The sequence below is a fragment of the Silene latifolia genome, chromosome 6, assembly GCF_048544455.1.
Source record: "Silene latifolia isolate original U9 population chromosome 6, ASM4854445v1, whole genome shotgun sequence".
Taxonomy (NCBI): Eukaryota; Viridiplantae; Streptophyta; class Magnoliopsida; order Caryophyllales; family Caryophyllaceae; genus Silene; species Silene latifolia.
Window position 1 is genome coordinate 26,638,859 of NC_133531.1, and position 15,980 is coordinate 26,654,838.

At 32.8% G+C, this 15,980-nt stretch overlaps 1 protein-coding gene across 1 annotated transcript; it reads left to right on the top strand.

The window, feature by feature from the left end:
- The first annotated feature begins 3,098 nt into the window (after positions 1–3,098).
- Positions 3,099–11,701, top strand: LOC141586581 (retinoblastoma-related protein-like). The gene is made up of 19 exons (XM_074407869.1): positions 3,099–3,302; positions 3,529–3,652; positions 4,369–4,473; positions 4,578–4,720; positions 4,800–4,896; positions 4,998–5,044; positions 6,118–6,316; positions 6,532–6,598; positions 6,787–6,966; positions 7,059–7,252; positions 7,546–8,410; positions 8,906–9,062; positions 9,180–9,252; positions 9,879–10,094; positions 10,187–10,306; positions 10,393–10,537; positions 10,656–10,768; positions 11,070–11,185; positions 11,328–11,701. Exons 2-19 carry the CDS (start codon positions 3,548–3,550, stop codon positions 11,467–11,469), a joined length of 3,084 nt encoding a protein of 1,027 aa, XP_074263970.1. The 5' UTR covers positions 3,099–3,302; positions 3,529–3,547; the 3' UTR covers positions 11,470–11,701.
- The last annotated feature ends 4,279 nt before the right edge of the window (positions 11,702–15,980 follow it).

Genomic DNA, 15,980 nt, shown 5'->3' on the forward strand with positions numbered 1-15,980 from the left:
AAGTCGCAAGATTGATGTTCGAGCATAGAGAAAAAAAATGTACTGGCAGGTTTGAAGAGAGAGAAGAAAAGGTGGGAATAAAAAATGTAAAATGACGCGTTTGAAAGGTTTGGGTTTGGTTAATCTAATAGGTTCTCATGGTTCTCATTATATTAGTGGTTCTCACCGGATCTCGACCCTATATATATATATATATATATATATATATATATAATATATATATATATATTAATCTTCTAATTTTACCGCTGACATGACATCATATAATTTCATCAAATATGAATTGCCTCTTTATGGGTAAATAAGATCATCTTAAACCAAAAAAATGATATATGTTAAAATTCTTTCCTAATTTAATGACACTGGTTGTGTATATTAATTACGTTGTAAGATATCAAACTTTTCATAAATTTAGATTTTATTAGGGGAAAAACCTTATTCTAACAAAAAATCAAAACCATTCTATTCGTAACTAAGATCTCTTTAAACCACTATATACCTTTTTTTTTCTGGGAATAAATACATGTAATAAAATACGTTTTTTTTAAGTAACTTTTGTTATTTGGAGAAGACCAACCTTAATTAATATTGTCAAATAAATGACTTTTCTTTTATTGAAATTATGATTCACCAGGCAAATCATGAGTATTATGATCACTTTAAATTAATTTTAGGTGCATTAAATAAATATTTTTCACTAGTCTTTTTATATAAGGTTGAGCTCACCTGACGTATAGAATTGGTAGACCTGTCAAACCAGTCGAACGAGTGGGAACGTAAGCCAGGTCATACTGGTCGGGTCAGAATATAGGTCAGTTCATATGGGTTACGAATCGGATTATGGTCAAAATACGGTGTCGAACGCTCTTTTTTAACACTATTTTTAAATCGAGATTTTTTTAAATTAAAACATATTTAATATTAATATTTTAATCATATTAAATAGTTATATAAGTATTAATTATATTGCCACAATTATAGAAATTAAGTTATTTTTATTATTATTTATTATTTAATTACAAAAATTTATAATATTATTTTTTCAATTTTTTATGTAGTTAAAAGTATAAAAAATAATATTTTTTTATTATTATTATTTCAAATCATCTTTCAAAAGTATAAAAACAAATATAGATTATTAATATTTTAATAAAATTCTTAAATCATCTTTAATCTAACATGACGATTCGTTCGGGTTGGGTTTTGACCCTAAATTAACGGGTCATTTTGGGTTTGGATTAAACGGGTCATTTCGGGTGGGGTTTTGACCCAAAATTAATGGGTTACTTCAGAATTGGGTTAAACGGGTCCCATGTTGATATTTTATCGGTCTTGGCCTTGGAAAAAGTAGATCAGGTCGATTAGGTTTACAAGTCGGGACATAATTTAACACCTCTAGGTGTTGGTTCTAAATTAGCAAGTTGTTTTGTTGTAATTTAGTCTAGGGTAGCGTTTTAAGATTTAAGGGTTTATGACCATGAAAAACGGTTTAGGTTCAGATATATTTGTAATTATGGTCAATTTGACAGATCTACATAAAACTATGTAGACCAATAACGTTTAATTTGTTAATGGGGAAGATCAAACTTTAAATTCTATTTTTTCTAATTACTGTACAAATTACAACAGTAATTGTAAAAATGTTATTCGCGTTATTTTATACTTCCTCCATTTTTTTATCTTCTCATTTGCTTTTTTATGGTCTCAAGACAGATCTTTGACCATATCTTTCGACTTCTATTTGTTTTTTTTTTGTCGAAAAAATTATTAAACAAAAGATATTTTGATAATAAGTAAATATTTTATTTTCAACATATTTACGATTAAAGTTCAGAAACTTTGGCCTTCAAAAAGCAGATGGAAGATAAAAAAAATGGAGAAAATATAAACAAATTTTAAAACAGACCGTGAATTTCACAGGTTTAAAACTAGTTTAATTAATTCTTCATATTTTTTTCATCATTGCTCATTCATGTACGAGTTTTACTCGTACTTTTTGTCATAATTTTTACTAATAGTACCCTTCTCAATAACAAATCCTCTCTTCTCTCTATAAACCCTATTCAACTCCTAAATCCAATCCGAATTTGAATGGTATCTACATAAAAATTAAAATTCATCTTACATAACAAGAATTAAAATTTCAAGTTTACTGAAGCCTTAATTTTTAAAAACGATCGGGTTCGAGTATCATTTGATCGATGAATTTCGTTCAGGATTTGCAATAATGGATTTAGATAGAGATGTTTAAATATCGGATTATGGTATTAACATTTAAAAGTTAGAATTTTTTCTTTCAAATTAATTCGATTTCAGTTGAATCTCGCCCTTACTTATCATCCCTACAAGCAAGGCTATAAGTACATATTAATATCCTAGAAAGATTATAATACGGGGCCACTGATGGTACACAAAATAGATGGAGAAGTGTACATACATGATACATCTACTGGAAATAAGATTCCAGTTTGCCTGGAAATAAGAAAGGGGGAGCATGAGTGAGAGGGATAGACTGAAGAAATAAGAGTGCGAGAAAAACGCGTGAGTTGCGAGTTATTGTGTGCGATGGTGAAGGTTGCTGATGTGAGTGGCGACTGGCGGTCACATCCAACGGTGGTGGAGGGAGTCTTGGCCGGCGGTGGCGGGACCCTGATTGGTGTTTTTTTTTTTTTTTTTTTCGTAAATTGACTTGGGATAAAAGGAATGTTGGCAGAGTGAGATGCAAAAGGGTAAAAAAGTCATTTACGTCCATGAAAGAGTAAAACCCGTCCATGAATGAGCACCACCCATTTTTTTTTCAAAGTATCTTAGCCAATAATTCAATTATTTACCAAAAAATAGTTGTTCGAGTTTGTTTTTTTTTTTTTTTTAATGAAAGGAAAAAAAAGTCAAAACTTTTAATTTAGCAAGGAACCATAATATATAACTAACAAAAGGTTGAATCTCGATAAACATTGAGTTTCCAAGGAATCCAAGAGAGTTTAAAACAATACGAGGTTTTGGCGGTAAAAAAGCTACTCATACAACTAAGCATGACATGTCATTCTCTAATTGGTAGACACCTCCATACATGTATGCCAATTTTACCATGTTACCATGCCGACATACATACATACCATACCATCATACTTTTTTCCCGCGCTTTCTTACTCAAGATTCCAAAACAAGGCGCCCAATCTTAGAGAGAGAAACTCACCTACAAACAAACAAACTCAATAATCAAGAGAGAGAAACACAATCAATTACAATAACAGAAACCCCAATTTTTAGGGTTTTTCTTCAATTCAGATCTTCGTATAACGGTAACTCCTATAATTCTCGCAATTAAGTTTCCATCTTTTCGCCTTTTTGTCGAATTTAGGGTTTTCTGTTTTGTTGATTGTGATTTGTGAGTGCTGTGAATTGAGCAGATCTAAGCTTCTGATTTAGTTTTCCTCAATTTAGTGTTGTTAATAGTAGTGATTTATTAGCTTTGAATATTTGTTTTTGATGATTTGTTGTGTTTATGGTGGTGGATTTTTTGGACAGGGTTTTAGGTGATCTTTTGATGAGTTCATCTGATATGAATATGGAGGATTCAAAGGATACGAATTCGATAGTCGTAAACGGCAGCATTGGTGATGTTGAAGCTCGTTTTTCTGATCTTTGCAAGGTTGTAATTTTATCCTTTATCCTTTACTAGTAGCAGAGCTATGATCTAGAGTTAGGGGGCTAAACTTTGATCGGAAATTGCAGGAGAGAATTATTAATGTTATGCAATTAGAAAATAAATTGGAAATTTTAGCTAAAGAGTAATCAATTGCTTATACTAACCCTTTCTTTCCGTCACGTTGGCTACCAAGTTATCTTCTCCCTTCGTTTCTCTTTATAATGGTTGAGCAACAATTTACTAGCTTAACTTTTGCGACATCATATTTTGAGCTGCAAAAATTTCAAGCTACAAATTATTTCAATGTTTAGCCAATGTACTACTAGCTTGGATGGACCCACGTATCATACTTTCCTATTTATTTACGTCATTCTCATTTTCGTAGCATAATATAGTCCCCAAGCCAAACCATTGGACTGCTCTAATTACTACACATTGAAAATTAGGAAATCTTGGTAATTGTTTTTTTTTTGCTATATCAAACTTATGATGACCCTTTACTTTTACTCGCGTGTTCTAATTTGTTATTGATGACAGATTGACAGTATAATAGTAAAGTTTCATGCTTTCTGCTGTAAATTTTTATACTGTCATCTTTTTTGGTTTTGTGGTGCTTGAGAAAATTATTTACCTTTTTGAACTTGTTTAATTGTGCCGATTTCAGTAACTTTATGTTCTGTCGTGTTGATTTACATATTGGATGTAAAATTTGGCTGCAGAACCAACTTTCCCTTGATGAAAGGAGATATACAGATGCCTTAAAGGTCTTAAGAGAGAGCAAAAACATCTTGCCGACTAATATGTCACCAATAGGAAACAACACGGTATATGTTATGTGTGATTTGATTATTTTAATATTTCTTTTGTTTCTTATTAAATGCAAGGTGTAATCATTGTTTGATTTTGGTATGTTTTTTCCTTCCTGTAGCCAGAAGAGATGGAGAGATACTTGTTTGCTTTTGTCCTTTTTACTGTTAAGCGACTGGGTGCGACGGGTCCAGGTGTGGCTATTGAGGCAGCTAATCAAAGAGGACTTACTCTATGCCAAATCCTGAGAGCTGTGAAACTGAAGTAATTTTGCTTATCTGTGTCTTTCAGTAAAATGCCGTACTTGTTGTGCTTTGTGGCTAATTGTTCTTGTATGCTGCAGCTTTGTTGACTTCTTCAAGGAGCTTCCTCAATTTGTTGCCAGAGTTGGCCCGGTATTAAGTGACATATACGGCTTAGAATGGGAAAAGAGACTAGAGGTTCAGTTTTGTGATACTTCTGAAAATTCCGGCCTTTTCCAAATATCTATATATAACATATTAAGTATTAACTTGGACATTCTCTCTGTTTCTTCATATAGGCAAAGGAGTTAGAAGCCAATTTTGTGCATTTAAGCTGTCTAAGCAAGTAAGTTTTATTCATCTCACACATTTTTGCCGGACTTGTTTGAGTTCATAACTTGCTTTTTAGTGTTTTTGGCATGAATATGATTGATACATGATAGAAAATTAGAAATGATTCTCTTTTAGCCGCCTGCATGTTTATGATTATCAATACTATGGTTTGGTCATGCTTATGCTGACTGAGGGCTTATTTTTTGTCATTAATTAGAATGGTAGCTTTACTATGACTGGCTGTGTTCTATCACATCGTGAATCGTTGTTGCAAGTATGGTAGGTGGATATGATATCTTTGATAGAGGACTTATTACGGTTGTGTTTATTCTCCCTGCCTCCCACAAACTTAAGGGTTTTGAACCTTGTGACGCTGATGTAATTAATTAATCGCATTGAATTAATTCCATCTCAAGATTTTATGGAAATATTAAGTTCTCCACTGGTTGGACGTTTTGTGGACTTCAGAAAGAAAGGTTTAGTGCTTTTAAAAGGTTGTCGGCGAACTCCCTTCGTTAACCAGTCCAAAGAACTTGCACTCTTGGAAGTACTTTGTTTTCCTTTTTTTTTTAAATATAAATTTAAAATTTTGATATGGAATAGTAAAATCTTTTTTTCTTCACATGGGTATTTGCGCTGCTATGAATGTCCTGTTTTGATTTACATGTATTGAGAAGGAAATTCTTTCCAAAATTTTGTTTTGCATTTCACTAACTTTACATTCTCAAGGCGAGTTCGCTTGAAATCAAGATATTGGATTACTGTGTAACAAGTAGACATAATACTAATGAGGAAGTTTTCTGGGTATTCTGTATTCTTTTGGCCGTCCAAAGTTTAAGACCAGGCATACTGTAGCCTCTTTCTTCAGTCATTATTTTACAAGTCCATTTCATGTCCATATGATGACGTCATGATGGAATGATGAATGGAGGGGATCGAAGATGTATGAGTATTCTGATATTGAGTAACGTTGTATTAGTTAGCTTTCTACTCCATACTGGTAAGCTAGGAGTTACTTAATTGATGTTCTGTTGGTGAGTATTTTTGTGAGATTGATGGGTGGCTGTGTTGATCTTGATTGTGAAGTTACTACAAGCGTGCATTCAAAGAATTTTTCAAGACAAGTGAAGCTGAGTTAAAGCCAGCTGTTACAAGCACTTCCTCACCGGATCACATGGCCGACTACTCCAGATTTGGATGGCTGCTGTTTCTGGCCCTTCGAGTACATGCTTTTAGCAGTTCCAGAGACCTAGTATCTTGCATCCATGGATTAGTTTCTATATTGGTAAGTTGTATACATGGTACATTGTACCTCTATGTCTTCTATGTTTCTGGATCCTAATTTATAGTTAAACACTTACCATCATTGGAAAAGATGACGCTTGTAAACGAACACGTAATCTTGTAATCTGTGCTGTCTCATCTGGTTTCTATTGTTCCTCACTATTTTCAGAATGATAATTATTGTACTGCTCTAATGAAAGGTGAAATATGGTACAGGCTATCTTGATCATTCATATTCCAACTCGTTTAAGGAATTTCAATCTTCATGACTCCCCACTATTCGGTAATTTGTTCTTAACCAAGTATATCTACTTCTTTTGGTTACTTTGCCTTTCAATGTTTAATTGGTATTGTTTTGCTCAAGCTCAAAGAGGAGTTGAACACTTGAACAGCAGTCTTCCTCTGTAAGAAATATTTTAACAGATTGTTAATGATTTTTTTTTTTTTTTTTTTTTTTTTTTGGCTGTTCAGAGAAGAAAACGGAGAGAGGTGTAAACCTAATTTCATCACTTTGCCAGAAATATGACACATCCGAAGATGAGGTAAAAAGGATGGTGGAAACAGCTAATGATCTTATTTCAGATATATTGAAGAAAATGCCGCAACCAGCTTCTGAATTCAAGTCTGAAAACTTAGTTAAAATCAACCCAGGTTTATCTACAACTCCTTTTGAATAATCAATTCCACTATCCTTTACTTTTCAGCAGGGTGATTTGTTTGTAATTACTATTTACTGAGTGCAGACGGCCTGACTTATTTTGAAGATCTGCTGGAAGAGTGTTCACTTCCAACATATATTTGCATGCTAGAGAAAGATTACTATGCTGCAGATTGGAACAAGGGTGATGTTGACGAGAGACTCTTTCTAAATGAGGATGACAGCTTACTCGGTTCAGGAAGTCTCTCTGGTGGTGGTGTGTGTATGAGTGGAACTAAGGTAATCTTCTTGATAGCCCATACAGTTTGCAATCATTCTGCATTGACCAAATCGATATTGTTAATAACAGTCCTTGTCACGCTTCTCATTTCTGGAGGCTTTATATATCTTTTTCGGGATGGTGAGGGGATGGGTTTTATGGTTTTAATGCTGTTCCTTTTGATTCACCTATTTGCGTCACATTGCCAGAAGTTGGAATAGTTTTCACTAGAATTGTGAAGGAAAAAGCAATTAATTAGTCTGTATCAAAATTGGTTTATTATTTATTTCATTCTTCTTTATTTTTGCTGCAGAGAAAATTTGATACAATGGCGTCTCCGACAAAAACTAGCACTGGTCAATTTTCACCATATCGATCACCCGTGCATGCTGCAAGTAGGGCAGGTGGTTCTGTTAGTTTTAGAGCTCCTACCCCTGTTAGCACCGCAATGACGACAATTAAGTGGCTTCGTACTGTTATCTTTCCCCTTCCATCACAGCCATCTCCTAAGCTGGAGAAGTACTTTACATCATGTGATAGGAATGTAAGTAGCGAGGTTGTTCGTAGGGCCCATATCATTTTGGAGGCCATTTTTCCTAAAAATGTTCTTGGAGATACATCTAATGTTGAGGATCTACCAAAATCTGCCTTGCTTGACTCTATATGGGCCCAACAAAGGCAACAGGAGGCGTTGAAGTTGTACTTCAGGGTCTTGGAAGCAATGTGCACTGCAGAGGCTCAAATGTTGCATGCAAAAAATCTCACTTCTTTGCTGACCAACGAAAGGTTCCATAGGTGCATGCTTGCTTGTTCTGCAGAATTAGTTTTGGCTACTCATAAGGCGGTGACAATGTTGTTTCCAGCTGTACTTGAGAAAACTGGAATTACAGCTTTTGATCTTAGCAAAGTGATTGAAAGTTTCATCAGACATGAGAATTCCTTACCTAGAGAGCTTAGAAGGCATTTAAACTCTTTGGAGGAGAGATTTTTGGAGAGCATGGTGTGGGAAAAGGGCTCTTCAATGTACAATTCTTTGACAATTGCAAGACCGTCTCTGTCTGCAGAAATAAGTCGTCTTGGTTTACTGGCGGAGCCTATGCCATCACTGGATGCTATTGCTGTGCACAGTATTGTGTCTTGTGGAGGCTTACCTCCTCTGAAGCATGATACTGAAGAAGGTATTAATATAATTCTGTCCCTCCCTACTTGTAAGTTGCAACTACTTGACTACCTGTATTCATGTTCATCTTTTAAGTGTAACAACAATAATGCCCACCTGACGCAAAAGTAGTGTCCCGTTTAGGGGGGGGGGGGGGGGTGTCCAGTTTAGGGGGGCATTTCAACCTTATCCATGTGACAACGACACACGCTGTTCTCCAAAATTCTAATAATCGCTGATGTTTTGCTATTCTTTGGGCTTGGAACATGATGAAGTTGGTCGATGCCAATTTTATTGTAGGCCACTCATAATCCGCCTCTTTATGGTCAAGACAGTGGTAAAGCTACGTACAGCTTACCCGTATACTTCGCCATGTATGGGAGCCTTTCAAGGCACCAAGGCTTATGTTATTGTGCCTTCCCCCAGTGTATTAGTAAGAATGTCTTAGTATAATATGCGATATATCCATGCAAGTATGTTCCGCCAGATCCATCAAACATACTTTTTTTTGTAGGACAAAATGGAGACATCAGGTCCCCAAAGAGAGCCGCCACGGAGTATCGGAGTGTGCTAGTGGAGCGCAACTCCTTTACGTCTCCAAGGAAGGATCCATTAATAAACAGCCTCAAGCATAAGTTTACTCCTCCAGCGTTGCAGTCTGCATTTGCAAGGTAAAACACTACAAATTCCATAATGATTCAGTTTTCCTGTCAACACCCTTTTCTTTTCTGTGTTCAGAAAGTATTGAATGTTTTTACTAACCTCGGGCTTTTTTGTTCTGCTTCTAGTCCATCTAGGCCAAATCCAGGGAGTGGAGGTGAAACTTGCGCTGAGACTGTGATTAATGTATTCTTTCGCAAGGTATACCTTAAAGCAATTGTTTTGTAGATTATACAGTCATCATGTGCAATTGTTTTGTAGATTATATAGTGATCTTGTAAACGTCATTTTCATAAGTGTTTTCCTTTCGACTGTCGCTATAGCGATCATATTCTTAATCTTTGGAGTGGAGGATTCTGAGAGTTTTTTAAGAGGCTTTTAGATTGAGGTCTGGCGCCTCAATATTTCGCTTCGTCATTTTTTTAGGGATAGTTTAGAAGGTTAAGTTAGATGGTGGCATTTGTAGGTTCTTGATGCTAATTTACTTTGAATTGAAATTGTGGCTTTTAAAAATTGTTTTCTGGGTTTCTCTTAATCACTGTTCTTCCTTGCCTTCAAGTTTGATGAATCATTTATATAAGAACGCGTACAGTTTAGTGAATCATTTAGGGCATGGTTGGATTAGAGGAGTTGGAGGGGAGGGATAAGGAGGCATGCAAAGTCACTTATTTGGTTAGCAAGGGTGGGAGGGGAATACACCCTTACTCTCATTTCACCATATTCTAAAACCAAAAAATAGGTATACTTCGGTTCAATCGGAAACAGAGATATGATTGGCTGGTTAGATCTGCTATAAAATTTACCGGATTCTATGTTTTTGAATGTAGACTATGAAGTTAGCTGCTGTGAGGATCAACATTATAGTTGAAAAGCTGCGCGAAAAGCTTGAAAAGCAGGAAACCCCTGGAGGGGTTGATTTGCCTCAGCAATTCAGAGAGATTGTGTATAGTTTTTTTCAGAAAATTTTGAATCAGCGAACCTCTCTTTTTTTCAACCGTCACATTGACCAAATCATTCTTTGTTCTATCTATGGCGTAGCAAAGGTTGGTTTGCTAGTAATGATATAACATTAAACACACCCCAGATCTTTGCTCCCTGAAATAATCACTGATGTTAATGACGTGTCTCCATTCAGATTTCTCATGTGAAGTTAACCTTCAAGGATATTGTTTGTCACTACCGCAATCAACCTATATGTAAATTATCAGTCTTTCGCAGTGTATTTGTTGATCGGTCATCAGCACGTGGAAATGGAGTAAGCAATATGACAATTAATCATTTTAGTTGCTCAAGTCCTTTTCCCTGATTACTAGGGCTAATCATTTGATCGTTTTGTAACAGAGACAGGGGCAGAATCATGTTGACATAATAACATTTTACAATGAGGTATTTATTCCTTCAGTGAAGCCTCTTCTTGTGGAGCTGGATCCTCTAGGAACAGGTATGAAGGCCGGTCTGATTCCTGAAAGAAATGATAACAGTGAAGGTTCGTTGTCTCGTAAATTAAACTCCCCCAGATTCTCAAATGCCTTGTATTTTTCCTTGTAGAAGACTGAAATGAGTTTCATTTGAGTTCCTAATTTCGTACTTCTCTTGCAAATTAGGTCGATGTCCTGGATCACCTAAAGTGTCTGGTTTCCCAAGTCTTCCAGACATGTCCCCCAAGAAAGTCTCAACAGTTCACAATGTCTATGTCTCTCCTTTGCGATCATCAAAGGTATTTGTCAGTTGTTACCTCTCTTGTAGTTTTGTTATTTATCCGTTTCATGCTTAAGAATGATGAAGGAATAGTATTTAGTTGGGTGCCTCATGTCTTAATCACACCTTTCAATATAGTGTCCGACTGTCAGTCATCGATCAAACAGACTTTCATGCATAGAATCAAATGAAAACCCTTAAAATGTCTGTTGAAGATACTTCCATAGTAAACAGTTCCAGTAGTATGCATGCATATCTGCTACACATACTCGTAATACAATCATATAAAGCTGACATATTTCTCCAATTTGACCTTGTAGATGGACGCTCTGATTTCACCCAGATCCAAAAGTTATTATGCGTGTGTGGGGGAAAGTACTCATGCTTATCAAAGCCCTTCAAAAGATTTAACGGCCATTAACGACCGCTTGAATAGGTATTTGTCTAACAGCCATCAACTATATTGTCCCGACTCAAAGACGAATAATATGAGTCCATGAATAATAAGAGAGTTTGTCGGCCATCTAATGTCATAAATTCATATTATTTGATTACACTCTTCTTGTGTGTTTTCTCAGTACTCCCAGGAAGATCAAGGGACGTCTGAATTTTGATATGAATGATGGCCTGATAAGTGATGCTGTCGTGGCCAATTCGCTCTATCTTCGGAAAGGAAACTGTGCTGGCAAAACCGAGCAGCCTGACTTAGATATTCCATAGATAAGAGATGTAAATTCAGTGGTTCCATACTTGTTGATATCATTTTTTTTTAACCTTGTAAAGTATAATTTATTTGGAGGCCTTTCTAAATTCTAACAAAGGAAGTGAGAGAGCAGGGTGTGTTGGTATGAGCTGCCCTCACTTCCAGTTCCAGATGATTGTATATGTTTTAGGCTTGGTTACCACTTCCCATTTGGTGATAATAATCATTTTACTATCTCATTAGTTGACACTCTGGGCTTTCACCAGATACATTTTCTTTCTACTCATATGAGCTTTCTGCTTTCCCTGTGTCGGTGTGTGTGTCCCTAATCGTATTCCTTCACGACCTCGGTTTTTGAATAACCGTCTTTGTTGAGAGGTGTAAGGACTATGATCGGAATTGTTATGTTTTCAGGACAAGTACTTGAAAGTTTAGAAAGATCTTTGAGTGGTCGAATAAAGATACTTGGATTAATGAATAGACAGGTTCCTAAATACTCTTTAGTTAACAGGTTCCTAAATACCCTTTATTTTCATGTATAAACCGTAAACCATTCGATGTTAATTAGATACAATTTTAACCGTAGATAAGTAATGGCCTCTCCATTTCTTTTTAGAAAATGGAGAGGATTTTGACTCATAAATAACATCCAGCTATAGTGCCATCTTACGTTTTAAAATTGAAATAACAAAATCCAAAAATTCTTCATCAGATTCTTCACAGCCTTCAGCCTTCATTCTAATATCCTAGGCATAAAGCGTTGCATCCTACAATAAGAACAACCAATTGTTAGATTTAACAAGTTGTCGTATATTTATTTATCAAAGTAGTGATTTTGAGCATTATTCTAACAAAATTTCGGATTTTACCAACAAAATTGTACTATAATAAAATGTAACTTACTCTGACACGGACATAGCGCCATAATGTAGAAGTATCCTCTGCAAATCTCTTACAACGTCGGGAAGATACAGCGTGATGACTCTCGTTGAATATTCAACAGGAACATCACACCAATGCTGCATACATTTAAAATGGGGAAACTTAAAATAAGTAAATAAATAATTAAAATGAGAGTAAGCCATCGGGTGGTACCGAGTTTCATACCACCCGAATTAAAAATTAAGAAAAATTGAAGGTTTAAATTAGTTTAACTAGTTTTGTGACCCGTGAATTTCACGGGATATTTTCTTTTTAGTGTGATGTTTTTAGTGTTTCTAGTAATTGAGACTTATAAAATATCAAATCAGATAGTAAGATTACCTCATGAATAATTCAAATCGTGTAATAAAAATACGGGCATTGACATGTTAACATAAAGATCAAAGTCGATAAATTAAAGAGTGTTATTTTTTCAAGGTAAAATGATGAAAAAAATCAACAAATACCAAAATAAAAAATACAGTTGAAAAAAAAAACTAAAAAACCATTACTCATTCACGTTGATGTCGTCAATCTTACACTTAGTTTTTAATATATAGTTCTTTAAGCAATCCTAATATTTTACTTCTCCATATAGTCTTCTTTCTCCAATAAATCGTCCCTATAAAAAAGTAACTTAGTAATTAGTGCGAATTAACCAACAAAACAGTGGAATTTGTTTTATACAATATTATCGTTATTAACTTAAATTTCCTCTTAAATAGAGAAAGAAAAGTATGTTAACCTTTGAATAGGTCAACACCACAAATTTTGGTAAACCCTAAATGAGAACAAAACAAATACATACGATGAAGCTGAAAAATGTGATCAGAACTTCATACCAATGGAACTTGCATTAAAAAAGAAATAAATTAGTTAATAATCTAAAACTTTAATACATTTACCTTAATTGGAATAGAACCATAGGAAGATTAGTAACACATTTAGTTCTACTAACAATAGGGATGAGAAAAATTTTGGTTTATAAATTTTGCTTTCCAACAAAAATATATAAACAATTGAGGATGCGTTTATGACTTTTGAGCATAATTTTTTCATTATTATCAAATTTAGTATAAGTATAAATATGAATCAAGCTTCATGACTTTTGAGTTTTAAGCATCATTTTTTTCATTACTATGAAATTTAATATAAACATAAATAAGGAGTAATGAAAAATGGAATGTATAAGGTTTGCTTGATTACTAATAATTATAATTTTTTTTTTTTTTTTAAAAATCTACTTTATACAAGAGTGGTTTAAGATATTATCGTTTGTAATTAAATATGACATATAGATTATGGTAGATAGTTTTGCTTGCCTTTTAATTAGATTTATAGATTTTTTCATTATTATCAAATTTAATATAAGTATAAATATGAATCAAGGTTGATGACTTTTGAGCATCATTTTTTTCATTATTATGAAATTTAATATAAACATAAATAAGGAGTAAGGAGAAATGAAATGTATAAGGTTTGCTTGATTACTAATAATTATAATTTTTTTTTTTTACAAAATCTACTTTATACAAGAGTGGTTTAAGATATTATCGTTTGTAATTAAATATGACATATAGATTATGGTAGATACTTTGGCTTGCCTTTTAATTAGATTTATAGTTTTTTCTCATATTATGAAGTCTAATATAGACATAAATATGGTGTGAGGAGAAATGAAATGTGAAAGGTTTTATTATTATTATTATTATTATTATTATTATTATTATTATTATTATTATTATTATTATTATTATTATTATTATTATTATTATTATTATTATTATTATTATTATTATTATTGTTGTTGTTGTTGTTGTTATTATTATTATTATTATTATTTTTTTACACAATCTACTTTGCATGAGAATGGTTTAAAAAACGGAAAATTCGCGTGGTACTCTCGAACTTTGTCATTTTGCACATGGTATCCAACTTTTTAAGTTTGTGTACATTATACCCTCTATGTTTGAATTTCATGCACAACATATCCTTTTTGTCGCTTTATAAAAACTCAATTGCGCATAATTTCTAGATTGAAATTCAGAATCGTCTACTTTTTTTTCGTTAAATGATTATCTCGTCATAATCTACCATTTTGAGAAAAAAAATTGCCGACTGACATTTTATAGGGTTTTTTTTAACGAAAATCTCAAATCAAACATATCTTGGATCTTAAATTTCCGAATTACCATTTTCGTTTTATCAATTTATAGATCTCGAAGAGTTAATCAATTTGAAAAAAAAAATTAGTCAATTCCGATTTCTGATCTATAATTTATGCTCAATTGAAAATTTTAAAAACGATAAATAGGGCATGTTGCGCTTGAAAATCAAATTTCAAGGATATCATGTACACAAACTTAAAAAGTAGGATACCACGTGAAAAATGGCAAAGTTCGAGGGTACCACGTGAATTTTCCGTTTAAAAAATAACTTCCGAAATTAAAATATGACGTGCAGAATAATAATGGTAGATAGTATCGCTTGATTTTTAATTATCTTATGAAATTAAAGTTAAATAAATAGGTAGATTAATAACCAAATTTATGAGAGGAAAATAAAGAGTTTATATTAGTTTTTTAGTGATTGCAACTACTATTTTTTTAAATTTTTTTGGTACTTATAAGCATGTGACAATTTTGGAGATAATTAACTTTTTAATACATAGTTTTGCCTTTTTATAATATTGTATAAAAATAAATAATTAAGTAATTAATATAGATGAATTAGTATTAACCTCTATAAAAATGTCATGTGAATTAAAATTAAATATTTTAAGTAGCCTTTTAATTATATTGTATAAACAGATTTTACCTCAGTTTCGTGTCTTTTGTATTTCTTCCCCCTTCAAATTACCCACATGATGCTTTGTCTTATCTGCATTCACATATTTTTCACGATGCTTTAAAATTCATATAAAAAATATATTGTCCAAACGAATCAACATTGTCACATGTAAATCATTGAAATTAAACCAAATAGAAAACATGAATTAAAATATAAATCAAAGGATTTATAAAACCAATAACACAACAAATTAAAATATACTTTATTGGAAATAACAACAATAATACTCAATATACTCTCTATAATCAAATAAATAAATTAAACCATAAAATACAATCCACAACTTAGAAACTCATGGGCAAATGAGCAATAGATTTTAAATAAATATTGTGAATAGAAACTATCATAGGTATTATAGGTTTTATAGCCATCACACAACCATAGACTCCCATATTTTAATTTTATTTTTAATTTATTTTGTGGTGTTATTAAATTAGATAATTGATTGTTGAGCAACTCAAGAGGTGAATTAAATAGGGAAAAATGTTATAATCAATTTATTAACATATTATATTACAAAAATAAATTGGACATGAAGAAATTTTAATTAATTTGGTGGGTGTTAAGTATTATGAAGAGTTTTAATCAATTTATTATAATGTTTAATTAAAAAATTAATTAAATAGGAAAAAGTGTTAATAAAAATGGTGGGTGCATGTTAAATAATATGAAAAGTTTTAATTTATTAACATGTTTTATTACCAAAATTTCAATTAAAGTGTCAATTTTAATTATAAATTATAACATTTATTAACAT